General features: G+C 37.9%; 2 protein-coding genes across 3 annotated transcripts in view; one reads left to right on the top strand and one right to left on the bottom strand.

Annotated features, from left to right (window-relative positions):
- Positions 1-39: 39 nt before the first annotated feature.
- Positions 40-22,310, bottom strand: ARL5B (ADP ribosylation factor like GTPase 5B). The gene is made up of 6 exons (XM_003811445.5): positions 21,978-22,310; positions 15,055-15,115; positions 13,002-13,149; positions 8,971-9,054; positions 7,533-7,684; positions 40-6,500 (listed from the first exon to the last, which is right to left on the bottom strand). Exons 1-6 carry the CDS (start codon positions 22,021-22,023, stop codon positions 6,452-6,454), a joined length of 540 nt encoding a protein of 179 aa, XP_003811493.3. The 5' UTR covers positions 22,024-22,310; the 3' UTR covers positions 40-6,451.
- A 47-nt stretch (positions 22,311-22,357) lies between these two features.
- The window catches only part of NSUN6 (NOP2/Sun RNA methyltransferase 6), a 146,460-nt gene continuing 142,190 nt past the window's right edge, over positions 22,358-26,627 (top strand). The window contains exons 1-2 of one of the 2 annotated variants that reach the window (XM_055092455.2): positions 22,358-22,480; positions 26,474-26,624. The gene's annotated coding sequence lies outside the window, so the exon portion shown is untranslated. Of the gene's footprint in view, positions 22,498-26,473; positions 26,625-26,627 lie in introns of both variants that reach the window. The other variant, XM_055092454.2, reaches the window with a different exon arrangement.

The following is a 26,627-nucleotide window of genomic DNA, read 5'->3' as shown; positions in this document are numbered from 1 at the left end:
GCAGATTTACCTTTAAAAGAAAACACTGGATTCACTTCGTATTGGAAAAGTAATTATTTATTATGACAAAAATAAAACTGTTGAATGAAAACAAATGAATGTTACACTATATTGCACCATGATTGGAAATGAGCCAAAACCTGTCTAAAAGATGAACATTCCAGAGCAAACAGCATCGTTTTACTTGGGTTAAGTAGGCATGCAAATAACTCATTATAACATAATTGCAGAAATAAAAATTATGAGTACTGGCAACCTAAACTTAACATATAAAAGAAGCACTTCATAACAGTAATAAAGTATTAAAAACTTTAAAACATGTCATTTAAACAATCCCACCATCAGGAAAACATGCTTTGAACCATTTTCAAGAAGTGATCATGTGAATGCATTAATTTACTTGTTTTAAATTTGTTGTTGTTGTTAATGCTTATATATTGGACCAATGGAACACATTTGTTTGGCTGGGGTTCAGACACACAGTTTGTGGTGTGAAAGACATTTTTCTTTCCTCTGCACAATACCGGAGGACCCACAGAGCAATCCAATTCCTAATTCTGACCTTATTAATACCATCTTCCAGTTGACCAAGCATAGTAATTAAGATATTCTTAGAGCTTTCGCAGAAAGCCTGAAGCTTAAGGAGTAACAACAGTTTGTATTTAAATCTTAAGAAATGCACACATATATGAATATAGACACTTTAAAGTTGTTTTGCATTCTGAGGCAAGAAATAATACTGAGTACAGGGCCTGCTGCTTCCTCTTTAATGCTCTAAAGCACCAATTTATGTTAAAATAGCAAAGTGTGATTATAATCATTCACTCTGATTAGAATAAACGCAACACCAAGGTTGTAATTGCTGTTAGGTTTTTGTTGTTGTTGTTTTTAACATGCTCTGTGGAATAGATGAACATGGTAAAATTTGTAACTATTCTGTAATTGAAAAAAATCATGACCGTTTTATTTTACACTTTCAATGAAATAGCAGCTAAGCTTTTTTAAAGTCATAAATAAAAGTTTTTGTAACTACACTCAACAGTTTACTCCAAGAGAATAAAATAGGGGCTTCAGAGTCCCTAAATTTCCTGAGGGAAAATATAAGATTAAAATGATTACGGTCTCTTGTGAATAGGGCTTAAATACGCAAATAAGTCACTGATGACTGGGATCAACTGATAGTCATTTGATATCTTACCAACACTGATGGAAATATATTCACAGTATAAAAGAATCCATCAAATTTAGGATTTCTCCTTTCCCTTATCTAATTAAACTAATTAAATATTGACTGAGCACTTTCCTATGTGCTTTAATGAAACCATATGTGAATCTGATATATCTACCATGTTGGCCCAGCTGGTAAACAAGAGTAAAACAAAACAAAGTCTCCAAGGAATGCTATCCCTTAGTTATGAATTTTGCATATTTCAAATACAGTTTGGGTGAAGGGGGTTTTTATGGGATGGTACAAACATCCCACAAACTTGAGCAAAGCACCTTATGGATTGAAAAATGAGGTAATTTTTAAATTAAATTTTACAAGTTGTGCAAGAAAACATATCCATTCTTTTAAAACTTTGTTTTCTATTCCAAAAGCTATGCACAGCACATTGCGTATTTCTCCATTTCCAGGAGAAAATGTAGATTACTGGTTTAAGAAATGCAAAAGATGCCTTTATGTGACTACAGTTCCAAATTCTAAAACCCTAATCAGTCTTCACTCCTTTGGCCACATTAAGAATAATACAGGCCATCTAGCTCTACGGTAAAAAGACTGTATTTTTTAGTAATTTTAAGTACCCTAAATACGAGGAGAGGCAGAAATTCACTGCTTTCATTCACATTTTCTCTTACCTAATATCCTTTTGAAGTTTTTTCGACCTCATGGTATTGTCTTTACTTTCAAGTGCTTTGAATTTGTTTTTCAGTATGCTTCTAAACCTCCAAATTAATATTTCCCAAATGTTTCACCAAACTATATACATTTAAAGCTGCCTTTAGGTCTGAGGGGCACAATTTTTTTTTCTGCTTTAAATTTAAAATGGAATAGTTGGACATATTTTTTTATATTGGTCTTCCTCTATTTATTTTGGTCCCCTAAAATTTTTTAAAAATACTTTTTTGGGGAACCTGGCTTTTGGATTTCAGTCTTCACAGTAAAAGTGAATGAATAAGGAGGAGACGCTACTGAAAAACTAACCTTGAATATAAACCACTTTCAGATTTATGTAGACATTTATGTAGACATTTGTAAAAGACTGACAACCTGGCTACTGACCCTACTCTTTCAATATGGAAAGTCACACAGAACTATAGACTGGGGTGGCATCAAAAGGCAATAAACTCTGAACAAATTAACCACTTCCATTCAATTAGTACAAGCCAAGAAAATAAGGTAAATTATCTAGAAGAGAATTATTTCCAACACAGGCTGGTTCTTTCTAAGCAGCTTACTATCCTTTTCTTAGCAATATGGCTTGTTTTCTCTTTTGCATTGTCATTAGCTATTTCTATTCAGCTATTAATTCGCTGAATTTAAGTTGAATAGCAGTTACTGATACTTTTTTCCCTACTTGGTTGTATTCGTATTCTAAATAAAATAATAGGTGGGAATCAAATAATGGATAAAAATATATTTAATTTCATATTACTTGTATTTCCCTACTATTTGAGGGATTTTTAATTTTTAATAGTAGTATATAAGCATTCAGAATTTTAAAACCAAAAGACATTTTAGAGCTGTAGTTTAAGTTCCTCAGTATGGGAAAAACAAAAGGAAAGCCATGGACACTAATTGTCTAAGGTCAACTAGACAATTGAGAAACGGCCACATTAAGGCTCAAATCCACTTTTTTAGATGGCTAGCACAATATTCTACTAGATACAAGACACCATGCTGTATCTTGAAGTCACTTTACCCCGGCAAAATGTAAAATAGCCTTTAGGACTGAATTAGAGTGAAGTTTTTTTGGTTCCAAAGCCGTAGACAAAAAGTCTGCCTCATAAAGTTGGTCTCCAAAGATAAATTCCAAAGAAATGTATCCATCTTTAGACACGACACCAGCACATTTTTCTGCTGATACGGTTTTACATAGTTAAGGACTAAATAAAAATTGATTATTCAGAATGATTATGTTTACAATTTGTTCTAAGAAACTACACTAAAAAGATTTTTTTAAAAAGCTTCTATATTCTTTAAAATTTTCTTTGTGACCCCCACAACTTTTCAGAGAATATTGTTTACAGCACTGCCTATCACTGTTTCCATACTAAAATAATTATTTTCTCTTTATGCTATAATGAAAGTTAAATTATGCTTAATCAAAATGACTATGGCTATGGGGTGGCACTCATTTAAAATTTTTCAGCAATGAAACTTAAATTTATTACCTTTCTTCTAATGAATATAGAATAAAAGTATTGATACCTTTAAGCATACTAACACAAGAAACTAAAAGCAAAAATTACATATTTAATCTTCAGCTTTTAATAGATTATATATATTAATATTCCAGGTTTTAAGGAATTAAGTTACATTAACAATAAAAAATATTCCATATATTCCCTTATAAAAGGTTCTATTAATTCTAAGAGTTCTCAAATGGGCTTCAATAAGAATGATGGGTTTAAAGATGAAGGACATGACATGCTCAAAATTAAGAAAAATGCTGTATTTGAACTTGCAAGGATAATTGAACACTTTGGTTATAACACACTTAAAAGATTTCTGTTAAAATTTAATTTCCTTGTTTTCAAATTAAAAGGTAGAACAGTCTCCTGAAGGTAATGTAGGTGGGTCCCTTGCTTTTCACTTACTATAAACTGTGCTAACCAATACATGGAGGTGAAGGGGGATATAAAACACAAATTACTTCATCATTGAAATAATTAGCTGCTAACATGACTTCTAAAGAACAGGTATAATATAAAACTAAGAACTTATTTCAAAATATGAATAAAGGCACTAATTACAAATGTACATTTTTTAGACAGTATCTTACAGTTCACTGATTTACAATGAATGTCAGAACCAATGCTCTAGTATTAGATACTTGCTTGGGTTAAAACATTCTCTTGGAGTAAAGAATAATCAGTTTTCACGTTACTGTAACAGGAAAGATTGAGTGAAAACCTAAAAAATACTCTTAAAAAGTCTTACATGAATTTCCTAATCATGAACTTTTCCCAATCAGCACCGACTACACTGATGCCAATTTCATCTTCAACACATGGCTAACATAAATCATTTCTAATCCAAAACTAACCAAATATTTTTTAAAGGATTTACAAAATAAATTGTATTTTAAAAATTAAATAGCAAATTTGAGTCTATACTAGTAGTTGGCAAAATACAATCAACTATTAAAAACACTTCTAATATAATGCTGATGTGGTAATATAAAAAATAACCATATAATTTGACAGAAGAAAATTGAGCCAGCCAACTTTACTAGATACAAGAAGGCAGATAGTCATTTCATAAGAACAAATACAGGAGTACTAAGTATGCTTTTTCCCAGGACAGACTTAGGGAAACTATCCTCAGTACTTACAGTAAACAACACAACCAAGCAGAAATTCAGGCAAACTGTGCTTAGGTAAATGGCATTTTCTTAATTCCCCCACATCCCACACACACCACAAACCATCCATATTGATTTATGTCTGCTTTTCGCTCATGTTCTTGATTATGGGTTATATTAAAAACTAAGTTAAACTACACTTATCCTCTACTTGATACAGAATCACTAAGAAAACGGCTTAAAACAAAGTTAAACAACTACTTTCCAAAGCCCAGAAAGCTTTCCTTTGGCCACTGTTCAGTTCAAGGGTGTGCTACAACTAAAGATAAATCAGAAAAATGTTACCACATTCGATTAAACTAACTTGACTAAATATAATAAACCAAGCACACCTGAAAAAAGAGCAAAATTTAAATCAACTTACAAAAATATTAAAATTAAAATACCAATTTTGAACACATATTTTGATATTATGAACTTTGTATCTTTTTTATCAAAATTAAGAAGTACTGCAAAAATGAAGTATTATTCTCTAAGTATTCATTTTATCCCTTTCATTTCAGCAAAATCACACATTTGAATAAACAGGATCGAAATACGACACGTCTTTCCTCTTAATTTAAGGAATATATTGTTTAGATTATTGTTCATATTAGACAACTGCCTCAAAAATGTTTTAATGCCATCCAATAAATAAACTTTTGATAGATTATGACTTTTTAAATTTTAACTTGTTAAGAATATTAACTTTGAGTCTCATATTAATATTCTAAAAGCTAGGATTCAATTCAGCAGTTTCCTATAACATTTTAGAACCCAAGGCATAACTACAAAGATGGCAATTGTTTCAAGTCTATTACATAATACCGTCAAATAAATTCAAGGAAAGCCATGTAGTTTTTTAAGTAACATACTGCTGGTAGTAAAAATGCTATGACAGACACGACTTCAAATTTTAAGAAACAAAATGGACTGTTCATACTTCGGCTTCAGCTACTGCCCAAAGCAGCTGTGATATATCTTGCAAAGAAAAGAGCTAAAATTTCTGTTGATAATAAAGTTGTTTGTAAACTGATGCTAAAATATATTCCAATTGTCTTATTTTTAGTGCTGGTATGATTTACTAACTTCTGATAGTTTTATATGCATTGAATAATGTGATATTCTTAAAATATCAGATTTATTCAAGAATATTTAACATCAAAGTTGGGCTTTCAAATAAATATTTTACCTTGGTTAGTTTTTGACCAAATGTTGCAGGCAGAAGAGTGGACTTGATTCCTTTAGATAAATAAACAGCCTACTTAATTTCCATGCAAATAACAACTTAAACATTATTCCATGACTCAACAGTAATGTGGGGGAAGGTTAAAAGGCAAGTACTCATGATGTGGAATCTTCCTTACATATATCCTCTAGGCAGATTTCTTTCTTTACAGTAAGTTCTGTCCGAAAGATGAATGGTTTATAGAGGGAACAAATATTTAGTGCTGGAGAAGTTTGCAGGCAGTACCTGCTGGTTTCCAAGACTACTCTATCAAACCAGTAATTCTCTGGTTGGGAGGGAGTGGTGGTCAAGAATTGAAAGCAATTGGTCATTAAGGTTATAAGAATATTTCAGAAGACATCACGCATATGACAAACATTTCTTACAAGGCAGTCACTGAATAATTAGAATAAACAGAAGAATTGTTGCTGAAAACATAGTTATACATTATGTTCATCCAACTGAAGATTAGTGTGTTTAAAAAAAAAATTAAGAAAAAATCTTTTATGTTCCAGTTCAGCTGCACTTGATTCAAGTGTTGCTCTCAGAGGTTTGTGTTGTTATAAATTAAACATGCTGCTGCCTTAGCAGCCAAAGGTACTAGGAAAAAATGTTCATGTCACAGAATAAATAGAGCAGTCTCTTTCAAGCAAAAAAGTTATCTCACACCAATCCGGGAGGTCATCCACTCTAGACCTTGGCATAACCTAAACAAAAGATAGAAGTATTTTTAATTAAAAACTTTATACTTAAAAACCGAAAGCATACTTATTATTTTTAGGTCTTAACCAAAGGCTGGTAGCACAATCATTATTTATATACATCAGTGTCAACATTCAAGTCACACTATAATAAGTGAAATTTTTAAATGGAATGTTCTCTTAAATATTCTTAATCAGTTTGTGGGAAATTGCTTCAGTCTCATCTTGAAGATACAACTTTGCCAGTTTTGCCATGAAGAGTGCAAATACTCCCCGCCTTTTAAAATTAACTGAAACTTAACAACTGGAGAAAGTCAACAGCAACTTCACCTTATCCTCCTCAATTCTAAAGAATGGAATACTTAGACTCAGTCTTAAAAGTATGAGTCAAAAAGGCCTACACACAGCTATTACTGCAAGCTATTTCTGATAAATACTAAGAGAAAAACTAAGAAGGTGAGGTTGATTTGAGGATAAGTTCTCTGATATAAACAGGGTAATACTTAAATAACATTCGGTTCTTCTTGGCCTAATACCCACATTCAAATTGTTAGAGATGGAAGAATAGACCATGTGGCATTTGTCTCAACTGTTTATTGTCTGGAAATATGCCTCCCAAAAGACCTCCTAATAATAAAGAAGAGGTACTCTTGCAGAAAGCTGAGAGCTCAGGTTTAAGTCCTTGCAGAAAATGTGAAATTTCTTTCAAGCTTCCTTTTTAAAAGAAAGGTGACATTACAGTTTTTTTCTCAGTATATGATAAAGGCAACAAAGAAAAAAATCTGGATTATGAAAACTTAATTCAATAGTTTATTGCTTTTTGGTAAAACATTATATTTACATTAAAAGTTTTTAAGTTGCCAGTGATTTTACTAGAATTATTTCTAGGTTGTAAGCCTGAGACACATTATAAAAGTCACCTTTAATTAAGAACAAACAAACAGAAAAGGAACAGGACCCATGAAGAAAACAAGTTGGCCTAAAAAGTTGGAAGAAATTTGAAAGAAGTCATACCTCCCCTCAGACGGATGAACTTACCCTTCTCCTGTGAGAGCACAGCAGGATTGAATGTGCCATGGATGATCCTTAATTGAACTAAGGGTGAGGTATTTCGAGATTTCAGCTGCTGTCATACACCCTTTCATATCCTGTTTATTTGCAAAGATAAGGACTGCAGCCTTCCGTAAATCCTGCAATCAAGACAAAATATTTCTAATATGTGAAATACCACAATTTAAATTTACCCAGCTGAACAGTTATAATGAAGTGCTTCTACTTTAACATAATCGGGCACTAGTATTTAACATAAAAATAATCTCAAATACCCGTAATTTCATTATTCATTCCAACAGATTAATATTAAATAATTATTTTTTATTTTTGAGTCGAACTGGTCAAACTGAAAAAAAAATACACCTGAATTTTAAATACTGACTCAAAAATACATAAGTAATATTCTAATAGGCAAATATGGTAGTATGTTGCCAAATACTAGAGTTTATCCAAAACTTAAAAGTAGAGTACTGGTGGTGGGAGCTGGGCAATACTTATTACTTACTAGTCTTTGTATAACATAAGGTCATTGGTTAATATTCATTTCAGCATTGTTTATACTATGAAAACATTAGAAGAACAGATTGTGATATACTCATACTGTGGAAAACTATATAGTTGTTAAAAGGAATGAATGAAAGCAGTACATATTAAGATGGATAATCAGAATATATTATCATGGATAAGTCACAATGTTGTACAAAAAGAGCAAGATTCAGAAAGATATATATTATATAGTATAAGTTTGAAAAACATGGAATACAGGCCAGGCACAGTGGCTCACACCTGTAATCTCAGCACTTTGGGAGGCTGAGGCAGGCGGATCACGACGTCAGGAATTCAAGGCCAGGCTGGCGAAGATGGTGAAACCCTGTCTCTACTAAAAATACAAAAATTAACCAGGCGTGGTGGCGGGTGCCTGTAATCCCAGCTACTCAGGAGGCTGAGGCAGAGAACTGCTTGAACCCAGGAGGCGGAGGTTGCAGTGAGCCAAGATCGCGCCACTGTACTCCAGCCTGGGCAATAGAGCAAGACTCCGTCTCAAAAAAAAAAAAAACAAAAACAAAAAACAAAAAACAAAAAAAAACTTTCAGTTATTGAAACTTTTGGGGAAAAGACCCTTAAGTTTTCCTTTTGCTTATCTCAATTTATCAGACTTTTAAAGGCATGCTTAAGTAACCTTAGCTTTGAAAAATTTTTACAATAACAGTAGTAATCTACAAATTAATGTGTTAGGGTTTTTTAAGTTTGAAAAAGTAATGAACATTTTTTTTTACCTCAAGACTTTCATCAGTTTAGTACGTAAAGTTGTGTTAATCATAAAATAGCCAACATCATATCACATTAATCTTTGCAAAAAAGCAAAGGCAACGTACAGATACTTTACTACACTGTTTTTTAAAGATTTACTTTAAAAATTTACCTCATGAGCCAACATTCTGTATAATTCTTCTTTTGTAATAGCTAGTCGTTCCCTGTCAATGCTATCAACAACAAGAATGATGAACTAGAAGAAAAATAAAAGGAAAGACAGAAAATTGAATGGGATGCTGAAAAGTTTTCTGTAAAACTAGTCAAGTAATCTAAGTACTTTCTCTACATGGCATCATCATTACTATAAAACATCTACTGCTTTTTCACCATAAACAGCTTTTATAATACTGAACCACATCAAGCAGTAAAATCCAAATGTTAACAGTAAGAAAATAACTCATAGCTTCAACAAATAAAAACTGTGCCCCACTTGTTTTATTTTAAGTGATGCCCGAATACATAATACTATGATTTGTTTTCAAATGCTGGTAGTAAAAAGCAATTTTTGAAAAGAAACTTACACTAATTTCAATAATATTTTTCACTAAAACTTCAAAGTACTCCATTATCATTCATCTAAACAGTCAATAAGTGCTTACTTGTGTATACCACAATCTCCTAACTCTTAGAAAGAAAAGCTAGTTTGAAAGAAAAAGATAAATGCATTTTAAAAATAAGACAATTTTATAAAACAGTATCCACCATAAATGCTCAAGATTGAAACATATATACTTAGGCATTATATACTGGAGATTCAGGTGAAATTAAATAAAGGCAAGACGCCAGAAAAAAGAGGAGAAATCTGTTGGTAAAGCTATACATGAAAAAAGGGAGTTTGCATATTAAAAAATAAGAAGATATAGGCCAGGCATTGTGGCTCACACACATGTAATCCCAGCACTCTGGGAGGTGAGGTGGGATGACTGCTTGAGCCCAGGAGTTTGAGACCAGCTTGGGCAACATAGTGAGAACCTGTCTCTCTACAAAAAATAAAAATTAGCCATGCACATAGTCCCACCTACTTGGGAGGCTAAGGTGGGAGGACTGCTTTGAGCCTAGGAAGTTGAGGCTGTACTGAGAATCATGCAACTACACTCCAGCCTGGGTGACAGAGAGGCCCTAACTCATTTTTTTAAAAATGTGGGGGGTGGGTGAGGGGGAGGAGGAGGAGGAGATGGAGGAGATGATACAGCGAAAAAGCTCCCTTAAGCTGAACACTGTATACAGAATAAAAAGTTAAGAAATGAGAGGAAATGACGTTATTACAGCAGGAGATAGATGCAAAATAAACTGAGACATGAAAAGTGGAATTAGATTACAGAGATGACTTTAAAATTAGGGAAACAGGCTAGGTGCAGTGGCTTACACCTGTAATCCCAGCACTTTGGTAGGCCGAGGTGGGCATATCACTTGAGGACAGTTCAAGACCAACCTGGCCAGCATGGTGAAACCCTGTCTCTATTAAAAACACAAAAATCAGCCAGGTGTGGTGGTGTGTACTGTAGTCCCTGCTACTTCGGAGGCTGAGGGAGGAGAATCCTTTGAACCTGGGAGGTGGAGGCTGCACTGCTCTCCAGCCTGGGTGACAGAGTGAGACTCCATCTCAAAAAAAAAAATAAATAAAAAACAAAAATAAATAAAATTAGGGAAACAGACAACTAATTTGAATATAAACTGAGTTGGGCTTAGAAGGGAATAAATGGAAAGAATGTCACGTGGCAAAGGAGGAATCAACAGAATATGGGGAAACAACTGTGAGTTCACGAGAGGAAGGTGTCAATAATTACTTAATACCTGTAACTTCTTGTATTATAATGGACATACTACAGCTTTTGGGGGACTCTTCCACGTGAAGAATTTTCAAAATGCAAAGTGACAGGGGCCACTGTTCTTTGTAGTAATTTTGATATTCTTGTAGAGATCATTTATTAAAAGAACATTTCATGCAAATGGCATCAGTAATGGATATCTCTTTCTGGACCTATGCTAAGTCCTCCAGAGTTTCAGTCATTTCAAGAACTACCCTTTCGACATACTTTAAGTACATATGGATTCACTAGAATCAACTTTGACCTATTCATCAATGATAACTGCCCTTTTCACAGCTGGAGTTAACTGTGAGCTTTAAACTACTAACAGCTCTGATGTTTAAATTAATCATATGCTACAATGTCATTTGTCCCTTACTTTTCTTTTTTTTTGAGAGAGAGCGAGACTCTGCCACCCAGGCTGGAGTGCAGTGGTGCTATCTCAGCTCACTGCCACCTCCGCCTCCCAGGTTCAAGCGATTCTCATGCCTCAGCCTCTGGAGTAGCTGGGACTACAGGCACATGCCACCATGCCTGGCTAATTTTTGTATTTTTAGTAGAGATGGGGTTTTGCCATGTTGGCCATGCTGGTCTTGAACTCCTGGCCTCAAGCAATCTGCCCACCTCGGCCTACCAAAGTGCTGGGATTACAGAAGTGAGCCACTGCGCCTGGCCCTTCCCTTACTTTCTAACTTATTCTACTTTCAGAACATTATTTTACTGTATAAATGTATAAGCTACCCTTTAACTATACTATTTGCTTACAGCTTCTGCATACCCAATAAAATAATTCAGTGCTACCACAAGTTCTGATTATCTATGATACGCCATCTTTGTTTACTTACACGTTGCATTGGAATATAATATACACACATACACACATGCTATTATAATATAAATCTAGAACAATACATGTTTTTTATTTAAAGAGGCAACTTTGTTCACCAAAAATTCTTCATATTATATCCTTTTCTACCTCTTCCCTTCCAACTCCAATTTTTTTTTTTGAGATAAGAGTCTCGTTTTGTCACCCAGGCTGGAGTGCAGTGGTGCCACCTCGGCTCACTGCAAACTCTGCCTCCGGGGTTCAAGCGATTCTCCTGCCTCAGCCCCTGAGTAGCTGAGGACTACAAGTCTGCCCCACCACGCCCGGCTAATTTTTTGTATTTTTAGTAGAGACGGGGTTTCACCTGTGTTAGCCAGGATGGCCTCAATCTCCTGACCTCATGATCCACCCGCCTCGGCCTCCCAAAATGCTGGGATTACAGGCGTGAGCCACCGTGCCTGGACCAACTCCAATTTTTAAAAGGTTTCATTTTAGAAAAAATAATTGGTTAGGTGTACTTCTTTGCAAAGAACAATTAAATGGATGCAATTGTGAAATCATACTCTCAAGGATAAATCTCTCTAAACTACATTGAATGGCTTTTAAAAAAATCTGCCTCTAATAAGAAATAAAAGCAGAAATAGAACATGAATATATCCAGGTTTGTTCCCCAAGTTAGCTCTGAACTCATAAGTGGCAGAGAACTTTGAGAGATGATTTGCAAATCTACTTTTTTCTAATTAAAAAAAAATCTACCAACATTTTGAATGTTCATGTTATAAAAAATTTTTAAATTAATAAAATATTTTATTCCTCCACCGGTCAGGGTCTCTTAGAAAGTTGTGAGATCTTGGGGAAACCTACATAATTTCTCCACGTGTCAGATCTCTCCAACCCTGGAGACATGAAAATCTTGTGAAGATGAATGGAGAGAACCTGGCCAAACAGTAAGCACTCAAGTAATAATAGCTCCAAACAATCTTTCTATTTGCCTTTTCTTTTATTCGAAAACCCAAATTCTTAAGTCTCATTTATGAAATTTTTATTTATTTATTTTTTAAAAAAAGGAAACCCAAATTCCCTACAAAAAAGGATCTTATTAAAAGGCCGGCCACGGTGGCTCAAGCCTGTAATCCCAGCACTTTGGGAGGCCAAGGAGGGTGGATCATGAGGTCCCGAATTCAAGACCAGCCTGATCAATATGGTGAAACCCCGGTCTCTACTAAACATACAAAAATTAGCCGGGTGTGGTGGCACACGCCCGTAATTCCTGCTATTTGGGAGGCTGAGGCAGGAGAATGGCTTGAACTCAGCAGGCGGAGCTTGCAGCAAGCCAAGATCACGCCACTGCACTCTAGCCTGGCGACAGAGCAAGACTCCGTCTCAAAAAAAAAAAAAAAAAAAAAAAAAAAAGGCAACTGTCAATACACCCAGGTGCAGCCTAATTACTTTCTATGTTTACTCTCGGGACCTGTGGATTAAAATTCAAAATTCATCTTAGCATACCTCTGTATTTGAGTAATATGTGTTCCAGGATGATCGCAGAGACTCCTGACCACCAATATCCCACATAAGAAAATGAGTGTTCTTCACAACTATTTCTTCAACATTGCTTCCTATGGTTGGAGAAGTATGAACCACTTCATTCATTAAGCTGTTGAAAAACAGACACCATAAAAGCTCTTGTAAATCTTGAGAATCTGAAGCAACTTTTATCTCTGTATTTTTAAGATCAATCAACCTTCTGCACCAATGATGATGATCATTAGCATGAAAATTATAAACCTGGAGAACACTTGTGCAAATCAATATCTAGACAACAACTCCAGAAGAAAGACTTGTTTCTTGTTTGTTTTTTTTTTTTAACGGAAGGAATTGCAAGCTTGATGGAAAAGAAAGGAAACAGTGTGGTGTGAATTTGCATTTCTGTGGCCAAAAATTCCAATACCACCATGCCCTGTTATCAGTTAGATAAGACCCAATGTCCCATCCCATCCTGAAAAGCAAGTTTCTAGGTGATTGCAAAATAGCAAATATTGGATAGCAGGCTATCTATAATTTTGAAGACTGTCTAAATTGAGACTTAGTCACAAAAATTAATTCAGGCATATTAATCTAAAGTAGTCCTAAAAAGATGACCATGGGCAAGTAAAAATTTAAATTAACTATAGATATATTTAGAAGGCCAGGTGTGGTGGCTCACACCTATAATTCTAGCACTTTGGGTGGATCACCTGAGGTCAAGAACTTGAGACCATCCTGACCAACATGGTGAAGCCTCGTCTCTACTAAAAATACAAAAATTTGCAGGGCATGGTGGTGGGCGCTTGTAATCCCAGCTACTCTGGAAGCTGAGGCAGGAGAACCGCCTGAACCTGGGAGGTGGAGATCATGCCATTGCACTCCACCCTTAGAAATAGAGCAAAACTCTGTCTCAAATATGTGTGTGTGTGTGTGTGTGTGTGTGTGTGTGTGTGTGTGTGTGTGTGTATATATATATATTTAGAATACTGATGCTCATACCCCTCGTATTATCATAATCATTGGTAAAGCTACATTAATCAATTAATTCAACAAATATGCCCTTGCCAGTAACATGTCAGTACTGTGTTGGAGGAGGCTTGCAATTCTCTTGGGTTTTATGTATATTTTTGAAGCCATGTGTAAAATTATTTCAACAAAGATGACAGGTTTCTGAAATGTTTATATGTGATGTTTAAAAGCTAATTCATATTTAAACACATAATCACCAATGAATGAAAATGTTTTCAAGAGAAACAAGTAGTTATTCAACTCTGAAACAACAAACTTTAAGTCAGTAGCTTTTTAGCAAAGTAGTTGAAAAATGCGTTAATCACTGGCTAATGAAGTACTTCTCGTGAGCTGATGGCTGTCTTCTAATGCAACATGAGTGGGAAGAGGTAAGAGCCACACAATGGGGCAAAGAACTGTAGAACTATTTTGTTAAAGTGCCTGGTAGATCCACTTCTACTGCTTAATACTATCATTTCATTGGCATTGAAAGGATAATGGAAGGTACTCTGACAAGTGGAATGATGAGCTGTGAAAATTTCCTAAGGTATTAATAGATTTCTCTGAAAGTCTCAAGACTCTCCCTCTTGCAAGCTACTACAGCAATATTTTCAGGAGTGATCACATTTCTTTTGACTTGACAAGTCTGGCTATGTTAAAAAATTCCAAAGCTATTAGTCAGGAGGGTAGCAATGGCTTCCTAGAGCTATCAATTTATTCACATAAACCCAAGTGGGGTAAGAACTAAGTGAAATCCACTTTATCACCTCACCCCAGCACTTTTAATATGAGCTTTATTTATTTAATATTAATTTCTTTCTTTCGAGGGCAGAAAACAGTGTTTGTGAAGGGTTTAGCAAATGTTTATTTCACTCACTTTTCTATAGATTGTGTTCGGTAAAATTAAAAAAAAACAAAAAACATATATTTAAGTTTTTCCGTCATTATTATAATGCATCTCTTATTAATTGTAAACACATTAGTTTCAATAACTAGTGAAAACTGTCTAATAAACACCCATACTTACAATTGGTAAAGAATGGTGGTTTTCCCTGCATTATCCAGTCCCACTATAATTACTTTGTGTTCTACAAAAAGAAAGCAAATCATAAACATTTAACACTACTGCATTACTGCAATTACATGCTTTCAACAATGATTATTAGTTAGCTCATTAATGAGAATCATTCACTGAATATCTATCACTAGACTGTTAAAATGCAGAAAGAAATGTTATGATGTTAAGGCTACCTAGGTTAAGTAACAAAATCAATTATCATTGATTCTCTGTCTAGTTCTCTTGTAAAAGAATGTGGGAAATGGGTAGGCAGGAAACACCAGCAAAGTTGGTCACTTATATTGCATCTAGGGGAGAGGAGACCCAAATATTAATCTAGGCAAAAATTATAACCTAAATATAAGTTTTTTAAAAAGCCTGTTTTACACACCTTTTTAGCTCTGTACCAATCAAGTTAGCTTTTTATCAAAATGTTTTCATATCTGTAAGTTTCCCCACCTATGTATACCAGGATCTGTTTCTTCCTCTCACTTAAAAATCCCATGTAAGCTTAAAATTGAAACGTTTCATGTGTCACAAAGACAAACATATACTCTCAAGTTTTTACACAATTACTCATTGTTTAACATTCTGTTTCTGCTCTTTGTACAATGAAAATCTCTTCAGTTCTTTCCTCCTTTGGGTGCCATGCACTAAATATTCACCTCTTTTAATAAGTAGTTGCTAAAGCTCATCTAATTATTCTGTTAAGTGGTATATATTCTGCAATGTCCTTTGAATACAGAAAACAACCCAGATACCATCTCCCCTAGATTTTCACTTATGCCAAGTATACTAAAGATCCCCTTCTCCAAGGCAGAAGAATGCTTAAAAAGTTACAAGTTAACATCAACAGGGTAAGTAGGGAAGTTTCCACAGAATCACAACACAGTTGATTTCTAGGCAACGATTGGGCACATCTCATATCAGAATCCCGCTCTTCTTGATGACCTCTGGTGAATGTCAACATTCTGGTCATATAATCAACTATCAGCTCATATTCCTACTCTAAAGTTCTAAACTTCATCAGCCAAAAAAAGAGGGACCAAGAAAATTTAAGTTCTTGAGATGTGCAGGTCTTCCAATGACCTACACACTCTAGATACAGCCTATTACAGTGCAGGATAAACAGACATGGTCCTCTGGAAGGGCTATTTTCACTATGGTAGAAGCTGCTTTGTAAAACAAAACAAAACTTGCCTGCTTAGTATAACTCACTATAATGCTCCTTATTTATTTATTTGAGACAGGGTCTTGCTTTGTTGCCCAGGCTGGAGTGCAGGGGCATGATCACTGCAGCCTCGACCTCCCAGGCTCAAGTGATCCTCCTACCTGAACCTCCTGAATAGCTGGGACCACAGGTGCACACCACCAAGCTTGGCTACATGTCCTCTAATGAGGCCAATCTTTAAGTATTACCCTGTTTGTTATCCCTTAAAGTACAAGAACCTTTATCAGTGAGGAACAAACAGACTGCCTGGCACTAAGCATTCTAAATTTTGGTGACAGCTAGAAGCTCCACCTACCAAGCATCTACAGAAAACAACATGCCTGCAGTGGTGAGAAGGAAGCCACTAGTTTAAAGATAAGCAAAACTTGAAGGCAGATAATCCTGTTGGGAGAAAGGAATGGAAGGACAGTACCAGATGGCTCCTTCTTGAAGCAACTCAAATGAAGACCCAGGTCATTTGCAAACAATCCTGCTCCTTGCTTCACTTTTGCACTATGACGCTTCACATAATACTGAAGGACTGTGATGGTAAAACTCACCAATAATGCACCATTTTGAAAGGTAGGTCCCTAACATGAGGAAATGTTAGGTTAAGACACTACTGTTAGGCCAGGCGTGGTGCCTTACGCCTGTAATCTCAGCACTTTGGGAGGCCAAGGTGGGAGGATCACGAGGTCAGGAGATCAAGACCATCCTGGCTAACACGGTGAAACCCCGTCTCTACAAAAAATACAAAAATATTAGCCGGGCATGGTGGCGGGTGCCTGTAGTCCCAGCTACTTGGGAGGTTGAAGCAGAAGAATGGCACGAACCCGGAAGACGGAGCTTGTGGTGAGCCGAGATCGGGTCACTGCACTCCAGCCTGGGCAACAGAGCGAGACTCCATCTCAAAAAAAAAAAAAAAAAAAAAGACACTACTGTTACTATCAGTTACAGTAAATCAGAATGTTTTAGGCCAGGTGCAGTGACTCACACCTGTAATTCCAACACTTTGGGAGGCCAAGGAGAAGTGATCAGTTAAATCTAGGAGTTTGAGACCAAACTGGGCAATACAGTAATATCCCATCTCTTAAGAAAAAAGTTAGCCAGGTCAGGCATGGTGGCTCACACCTGTAATCCCAGCACTTCAGGAGGCTGAGGTGGGCGGACCACAAGGTCAGGAGTTCAAGACCAACCTGGCCAATTTGGTGAAACTCCGTCTCTACTAAAAATACAAAACTTAGCAGGGCATGGTGGCAGGTGCCTATAGTCCTAGTTACTTGGGAGGCTGAGGCAGGAGAATCACTTGAACCTGGGAGGCAGAGGTGGCAGTGAGCTGAGATTGCACCACTGCACTCCAGCCTGGTGACAGAGCAACACTCCATCTCAAACAAAACAAAACAAACAAAAAAAAACAAAGAATGGTCTGGAAGACAGGATGCAGACAGATGATAAGTTTAAGTTTAGTGTGTTTGAAACCTGCTTACAGTCCAGAGTTAGGAGCAGAATAAGCTGGGGCCGGGCGCAGTAGCTCACACCTGTAATCCCAGCACTTTGGGAGGCCGAGGTGGGAGGATCACAAGGTCAGGAGATCGAGACCATCCTAGCTAACATGGTGAAACCCCATCTCTACTAAAAACACAGAAAATTAGCCAGGCGTGGTGGCAGACACCTGTAGTCCCAGCTACTTGGGAGGCTGAGGCAGGAGAATGGCATGAACCCGGGAGGCGGAGCTTGCAGTGAGCTGAGATCACGCCACTGCACTCCAGCCTGGGCGACAGAGAGAGACTCCATCTCAAAAAAAAAAAAAAAAAAAAAAGAGCAGAATAAGCTAAAGGGAGAAATGTAAGCCACAAGATCTGAGATCTGAGCAGTCAGAAGTAAAGGACAATAATCATACACAATTGGCAACCAGTGTTCAAAATGATAACATGAAATTCATGGATTGGAAAGAAATGATTAAATTATGAAATTAAGATGTTACTGTTACACGGTTCTGAAAAAGAACTACAATTAAAACCGTATTTCATTTGTTCTTAATTCTGGGTAACACTAGAAATAACTGGCCAGGTGCAGTGGCTCACGCCTGTAATCCCAGCACTTTGGGAGGCGAGTAGATCACCTGAGGAGTTCGAGGCCAGCCTGGCCAACATGGCAAAATCCGTCTCTACTACAAATACAAAAATTAGCCAGGCATGGTGGCAGGTGCTTGTAATCCCATCTACTCCAGAGGGTGGGGCAGGAGAATTATTTGAACTTGGGAGGCAAAGGTGGCAGTGAGCTGAGATCACACGACTACACTCCAGTCTGGGTGACAGAAAAAATAACAATAATAAATAAAATTTAAAGACATCACTGGGCCAGGCATAGTGGTTCACGTCTGTAATCCTAGCACTTTGGGAGGCCAAGGCGGACGGATTACCTGAGGTCAGGAGTTCAAAACCAGCCTGACCAACGTGGTGAAACCCCATGTCTACTAAAAATACAAAAATTAGCCGGAGTGGTGGTGTGCGCCTGTAATCCCAACTACTCAGGAGGCTGAGGCAGGAGAATTGCTTGAACCCAGGAGATGGAGGTTGCAGTGCACCGAGATCGCACCACTGCACTCCAGCCTGGGCGACAGAGTGAGACTCCATCTCATTAAAAAAAAAAAACCAAACAAACAACAAAAAAAGAAATAACTGATGACAGGTTTCTACAGTCATAACACTGAGAGAAAAAGACTATGCCTACAAAAGTTCAAAAGAAATTTAAAAAACAATGCAAAACTTTAGAGGTGAGCTATCAAACACACATACACATATGTATTTCACAGAACTACATTGATATATAAAATGTTTGCAGAGATAATCAGAATTCGAAATTATTTCCTTGAATAATAACTGTCGAAGTAAACAGGCTTCCAGTTCAAACAATACAAAATTGCAGGAATTAACTTTTACATTGCTTTACTTAGACAACACATGCTTTAGTGTACTTATTCACAGAAAGGTATCTAATTTATAAGACGCATGAGACTCTAAAATGCTACAGGAAAAAAAAGGATGAGAATGTGGAAATATTGGAAGAAAGACAAGGGAAAGGAGCACATAAAGTAAGATCAGTAGTTCTTAACACTGGCTGCACATTCGATTTACCTTGGCACTGATGCCCAGGCCTCTTCACCCCAATCTAATTTAGTTGGTGTGAGGTGGCGCTTTGGGCCTGTTATTCTAATATATCTAATTCCACTGGAATAGATATATATAGTTACAAAAATGGAAAATGCTGAGATTGGTAGTTAATTTTGTTGATGCAGAAAACAAAAATATAGGCTAAGATACATCTGTGGATTAAACCCTTCAATGAGTCCCATTCCTTGCTCTAGAGAGTTCAATGTCTTAGTCAACACTGGAGGCCCTCTGTGATAAGGTTCTCCTGGCTGTCTTTCCAATCTCATCTCCTCTTCACTCCTGGCAAGCAAACTAACACACAGCCAAGCTCAACTATTTTCAGCTTCCCTAAAAGTACCAAACTAGCTCATTCCTCTCCCTTTTGCATATTAGCTCTTCTGCCTAGAATAACATGTCCCTTCTATTCGGTCTGTCTAGCATGCCACCCAAATTCCTACTCATCATTACATTACGTCCAAGTATACCTTGTGCTGCAGCCAACGTTATATTTTTACACATATCTGTTAAATAATTTACCACACTGCATTTTTTTTCATGTTTGTCTCGTTTATTGATGTTTGAGTACTTTGCCAAGAAGTAAGGTATCTTTATTCTTTAATTTTGTATCTCCTATGCTAAACTCTGAAGACTGGCCTATGGCTGTATGAATGAATAAGAATAAAATAACAGAATAATCACTGGTTCTAAATTTTCCAACAGGAAAGTTAGAGGAAGAGAAAAATTCTAAGTAGAAATGGAGATTCAGGAGGCCTGAACAATTATGCGAGTATAAAAGTAGACACTGGATGTCTTTCACCACCATCTACATTTTCCCCTTACATCTTTTATTACCTCTAGTCTGAGTAAGGACACCTCCAACGAAAAAAGACAAGACAGCAGCCATGTAACAGAAAAGGGAGAAAGGAAAACGGGAAAGGATATAAAGGGAAAACCAACTACTTCGGTAACGTTTCGATTCTCCAGCTCAGGGGAAAGAGAAAACTGGTGATTTTTGTATTAATCTTTATACCTTTAAGCATGTCTTAAAATGCTGTTTTACGGCTGGGCGCGGTGGCTCACACCTGTAATTCCAGCACTTTGGGAGGCCGAGGTGGGTAGATCACCTGAAGTCAGAAGGTCGAGACCAGCCTGGCCAACATGGCGAAACCCCGTCTCTACTAAAGATACAAAAATAGGCCGGGCGTGGTGGCGGGTGCCTGTAAATACCAGTTACTCGGGAGGCTGAGGAACAAGAATCGCTTGAACCCAGGATGCAGAGGTTGCAGTGAGCTGAGATTGCGCCACTGCACTGAAGCCTGGGCGACAGAGAAAGACTCTGCCTCAAAAAATAAATAAATAAAAATAATATTTTAAATGTATGAATAATACCCACAAAGTGTGAAGCTCTGCTCACTTTGAAATCATTTGATAAGTAATATTATCTGTGGTTACTGGATACAGGCATATACATATATATACACATGTGTGTGCCTGTATCTATATTTATAACCTTGAAAAAGACTACTTTAGTGTTCTTATCAATCTACAGAACAAGTCAACTAAAACCATTCCATTACCTCCACAACTGCTTAAATCCAGAAAAACATTAGATACCTACATTGGCAGTAACAAATTGGTACCAACATAAAAGGAAATAAAACTGGCTTATTAATGATGCCCGGCTCTTAAATGTAAAATGAAACGAGTTGATTTTCAAAACTGGTTTCAATTACTAAGAAACCATTCTGTTCAAAGGACGCCTCAAACTTTAACTTATCGTCGGCCCCTTTTTTGGTCTGGGTGTTTTCTCTCTTCAGAAGACATCACATCTCATTCTGATTCAGAACAGGTTTTGCAACTTCTCGGCCCTTTGGACCTGCCACTTCCAGGTGCCTCATTACCTGTTACAGACTAATTACGGACACGTAACGTCTTATACAAAACCGAAAAGCATTTAGTTTCTGAACTAAATGCTTTTTAAAAAAAAAAAAAGTTTAGAATGAAGATGCTGGAAAACTCGTGCATCTGAATAGGACAACTCACTCCCAAGTCCTAGAGGAAAGGAGGCGAAATCAGAGTGAAAGTGCACTGGCTTACGGCTCAAACGGCAGGGCGGGAAAACAAAGCACCTACATTACTTAAAAAAAAAAAAAGTTCTAGGTTTCTGGGCGGACACTTATCCTGGGGCTACACATAGACACAAGCACGTTTCAATAAAGACGAGAAAGGCCCTCCATACGCCTCCTGGCATCATTAGCTGTATCCCGCTTTACTTCGCCAATATCCAAACATTCTCAGTTTGGATTCTGGGACGCCAAATACCTTCTCTTCTGCCTCCCTGTTTCTCCCACACGTCAGGTCTCTCCTGTACGTCCTCCAGGTCTAAAACACTGAGTTTCTGCCCGCCCCCTGGCCTAAGTCCCTTCCTCCTCCGCGTCTCCGAACGCTCTGTCCCCTGTCTCCGGTGTCCCCATCGGCGGCGGGACCCTCTGCCTCGGATTCGAGCCGCCGCGCAGCTCCATCCTTCTCACCTTGGTTACAGAAGAGGCTCCACAGTTTGGCGAAGATCAGCCCCATCACGAGCACCGGGGCGGGCCGCGGGGTCCCTCGGCAGCAGGTGCCGCTGCGCCGGGTCCCCCACCGCGGCGCGGGCTGCGCGGAGCCGAGGAGAACCCGCCTGAGATCGCGCAGCGAGGGCACTGCTAGGCCGAGAAGACTCGACCCGACCACTCAGAAGGCGCCGCGACGAATCCCCACCGGACAGCCCTTTGTTTCGAGCCCACTGAGCCCAACGCCGACCCGTAGTCCCCTCGGTCTGAACCCACCTACCCACCACAGCCTCTCACAGCCCCAAGCCCCGCCTCCACCCCGCCTCCCCTCCGGATCCCAGGACCACCCATCGCCGGAAGCTAGGCGCGTGACGTCGGCGCGCTTACGGCAACCCACGCCTTCGACGTGGCGTTTTCTTCGGTTTCACTTCCGGTGGGAGAGTCCCAAACGGCCAGCGGCTGGGAATTTGCGGTATCGCGGGGAGGTGGGAAATTTCCCTTGGTGCGTGCTCCTTCTGATGTCAGCCTTCAAAGCGTTTGTGGGACTCCCCTTTGATTTGAGTCTCTGCTGCTAGCAGCTGCTTCCCTGACCTCTAAAACCAGGAAAGACCATAAGTTCTCTAAGTGAGCAGCCGCCGTTTGCTGCCCTTAGAAAACTCACAGAAGTGAAGAGTGTTTCTTTCCTGACTTCTTCCTGTTCCCCTAGGCAGGCGTGCTAGGGGTTAGGAGTTCTGCCGTGATTCTTCTTCATTCATTTATTAATCTATTCATTCACGTATTCATTCATTGGCTTATGCATTTATGTACTCATTGATTGATCGATTGCAGACGAGGTCGGGCTGTGTTGCCCAGGGGGACTCAATTTCCTGGGCTCAAGCGATCTTCCTGCCTCGACTTCCCAAAGTGGTGGGATTGCAGGCTCAGCCACCGCGCCCGGCCCCTGTCGTGATTCTTAGTTCTGAAAAGAATTGATTGGGAGACGAGCCATGGAAGGCCTGGAGCCACAGAGTTCAGTTATGTGATTAATAATAACACATAATAATAACACATAGCACCCCTCTCCATTCTGCCAAGCATTAGGTATGTTCGTGGATCCCAGATCGAAGTCCACGCATAAGCCAATTCGCTGTGTAATTGTTTTCAATTCCACTTTCCATGGTTAGGTTCTAGCATTGAAAAGAAAAGCTTCACAGCCTGGCATGAAACGAAACTGAATGTCCTTGAAACCAGTTGACGGAGGAGCAAGCTTAAAATTTTTTTAGACTCTGACTTCAGTCAGATGGTTGGATTTTAACCTTGGCAACGTGGCCTTTTAACATGCCAAACTCTTGAGTTAACCTGTACAAGGAGAATGTATGACTTACGTCCTCCCAGTGCTATGGTTTAAAGACCCTTTAAGACTTAGATGCAGGATAATATGCTCCAACGTTACAACATTAAAGGCAAGTTTCAACCTCCTATGTAGAGGAAAAAGAATGTACTGACCCTATGCAAACTTAACTTTCATGACTATCAGTTGGACCATAAATGTGAATAATTTTGTGTTTGTGTAAGTAATGGCTTAAAAGGACATTTTTAGTCCTAGCTTCATTATCACAAAACAAACTTTAGATTCCGTAACAGCTTCTTCAATTGTTAGACATGGATGTAAACCACATTCTGCTTTTTTTTTTTCTGGCTTTCGGATTTCTAAGAAACCATTTCTGAAAAGAACAAAGCATTTTTGTATGAAGATGCAGACATTTGGCTGGGCGCTGGGGCTCACGCTTGTAATCCCAGCACTTTGGGAGGCTGAGGCGGGTGGATCACGAAGTCAAGAGATGGAGACCATCGTGGCCAACATGGTGAAACCCTGTCTCTACTAAAAATACAAAAATTAGCCGGGTGTGGTGGCGCGCGCCTGTAATCCTAGCTACTCAGGAGGCTGAGGCAGGAGAATTGCTTGAACCCGGGAGGCAGAGGTTGCAGGGAGCAGAGATCACACCAGGGCACTTCAGCCTGGCGACAGAGTGAGACTCCGTCTAAAAAAATAAAAATAAAAATAAAATAAAGAAAATGCAGAGATTTGAAGCAAAAAAAACTATAGATTTCTTAAACATTTTTATGATATTTTAGAGACAGTAAGTTTGAATTATACTTCTACTTTTAACTAAGTGGAATGAATGTATTTATTTGAACATGGCTCTTGATATTTTTATTGGTTTTGCTTCTTTGAAATTTCAGAAAACTTTAGTGTTGAAGTTTTCAGTTCGTTAAAATTTACTTTTAACTTACTTTTAACACCTTTCTTATGAACAATTTACCTGACAATGAGACTGTTCTAATATTTTAAAACTATTTTTTCATATTTAAAAGTTTTATTTGCTGATTTGGAAATCTAAAATTTTTACAAACTGGAGGGAAAGAAAAATAGCCACAATTATCAAAAGTAATATGATTGATTAACAGAATATAGTTGTGTATTATCTAAACAGAAATCATGCTGATGTACCTATCGATCTGTTAGAAAAAATACTTTCAATTACATTAGGAGAGGCACGGTGGCTCATGCCTGTGATGCTAGCAGTTTGGGAGGCCAAGGCAGGTGGATTACTTGAGCCCAGGAATTTTAGATCAACCCAGACAACATGGAGAAATCCTGTCTCTACAAAAAAATACAAAAATTAGCTGGACATGGTGGTGCACATGTGTAGTCCCGACTAATGGGGTGGCTGAGGCAAGAGGCTCATTTGAGCCAAGGAGGTCAAGACTGCAGTGGGCTAAGATCATGCATCTGGACTCCAGCCTGGGTGACAGAGTGAGACCCTGTCTGAACCAAAAAAAAAAAAAAAAAAAAAAAAAAAGGATTGTAACTAATTTTCTTAAGTGTTCATTGGAAATAACTTCCTTTAATTAAATTGGAATCCCAGTAAAATCTCTATCCAGTTCAACAAAATATTTTAAAGAGTTCAAGGAAGAAAAATGTCAAACAACTCGGGAATTTAAAAAATAAAACTATAAGATGTTTTTAAAAGGAACTATTACAAACTAACTTCAGATAATACTTGGAAGAGCTAGCTGTAGCTGTAATTGAATTCAATTTATTACTTATACAACTCTGATCAATCTGTCCATTACTTTTTTTAAACGGAGTCTCACTCTGTCACCTAGGCTGGAGTGCAGTTGTGTGATCTCAGCTCACTGCAACCTCTGCCTCCCGGGTTGAAGCAGTTCTCCTGCCTCAGTCTCTTGAGTAGCTGGGATTACAGGCATGCACCACCATGCCCAGTTAATTTTTGTATTTTTAGTAGAGATGGGGTTTCACCATGTTGGTCAGGCTGGTCTTGAACTCCTGACCTCGTGATCCACCTGCCTTGGCCTCCCAAAGTGCTGGAAGCCACCATTTTTTAACTTTCCTCAACCTTTAAGGTAATGCCCATTGTGATTTTAGTTTAGTTGATCAGTCTCCAGATTAGGTGTGACTGATAGATTTCCCGTCAGAAAATTCTACCTGCCATATGGTCTGAAATCAATATGATCGCCTTCTGTAAATATTGAGAGACCAACAATTTTTGATGCTGTAAGTAATATAAAAGAAACTCACGTCTCGCTCCTGTCATTACGAAAAGTATGTTGATAAAATGTTGATAAATTTCTGACAAAGTTGCTTTATGTTTACAAAGAGAAGCCATAATATCCTGAGTTTCAAAATATCTACTAGATCAAACTAGCCATAGGTCTATGACTTTGGTCATAATTCAATCAATGAGAATTGACATCTCTTCTGTAGTTTAGGGCTCAATGTCACCAGCCTTCCTACATTTGATAAATGCTCCTTCCAACAGGTACTTCAAAGCTTGTATCATCAACACATGTAGTCCTTTAGGGGCTCGGCTGCTCAGTGGCAGTCATGGTGGCTTATAAATTACCCATTTATAGTAGGTTTTTGGCTTTTGAAGCTGACTCAATTTCTTGAAGTTTCTGGTCCTCTCTTCTCTGGAAACAGCTTTGCCCCTCTTTACTACAGTCCCATTCCTTCGGGTGGAGCCTCTTACATTTCCTAAACACCTGAAATCTTCACTCCTCCCTTAGATAGAAAAGTTGACTCTCTTGACATGTCAGAATTTGGGTCACTTTAGTTCTTTCCTTACAAATGACGTTTCACTATCCTATAGCCATTCCTTCAGTACATGTATGTTAATACTATGTAACATTTACAGAGGACTTTGTTCTAGTACCATTTAAAGCACTCTACCTAATTTGTTTGGTTTATAGTAAAATTGTGAAGCAGGAGCTATTATCTGTATTTCACAGATGAAGAAACTGAAGTGCAAAGAACTTTAATACTTGACTGAGGTTGCAAGAACTGGAATCTGCACCCTAGTAGCTTGACACCAGAGGTGTCAAAGACATAGATTGCCCAGGAACCCTGCTAAACTTCAGTCATATGTTAATACCATTTTCTTTGTAAGAATCTATGTTGTTTGTTCCTTTCTTAGGTGGGAAGGATATGTGCAAGATAAAGCAGCCAGGGATTTAAGTCTGGCAACAGTTGGACTGCTGGATTTTCAGAGAAGTGTTCCCCAAAGCAAATTATGGTGCTAATTTCCAATATTCCATAAGCGTGGCAAGAAAAATGGGAAGTTCTCGGTA

Source organism: Pan paniscus, chromosome 8 (genome assembly GCF_029289425.2).
Source record: "Pan paniscus chromosome 8, NHGRI_mPanPan1-v2.0_pri, whole genome shotgun sequence".
NCBI lineage: Eukaryota > Metazoa > Chordata > Mammalia > Primates > Hominidae > Pan > Pan paniscus.
This window is presented reverse-complemented; position numbering and strand designations above follow the sequence as displayed.

Bases quoted from the DNA above. Each gene is read 5' to 3' on its own strand.
- ARL5B (XM_003811445.5), bottom strand. From the start codon at position 22,023: ATGGGGCTGATCTTCGCCAAACTGTGGAGCCTCTTCTGTAACCAAG. The intron at 15,116-21,977 runs GTGAGAAGGATG...TTCTTTTTGTAG, and splicing joins GAGCCTCTTCTGTAACCAAG to AACACAAAGTAATTATAGTG. The intron at 7,685-8,970 runs GTAAATTTTTAA...TCTTGATTGCAG, and splicing joins ACAGAATGTTGGCTCATGAG to GATTTACGGAAGGCTGCAGT.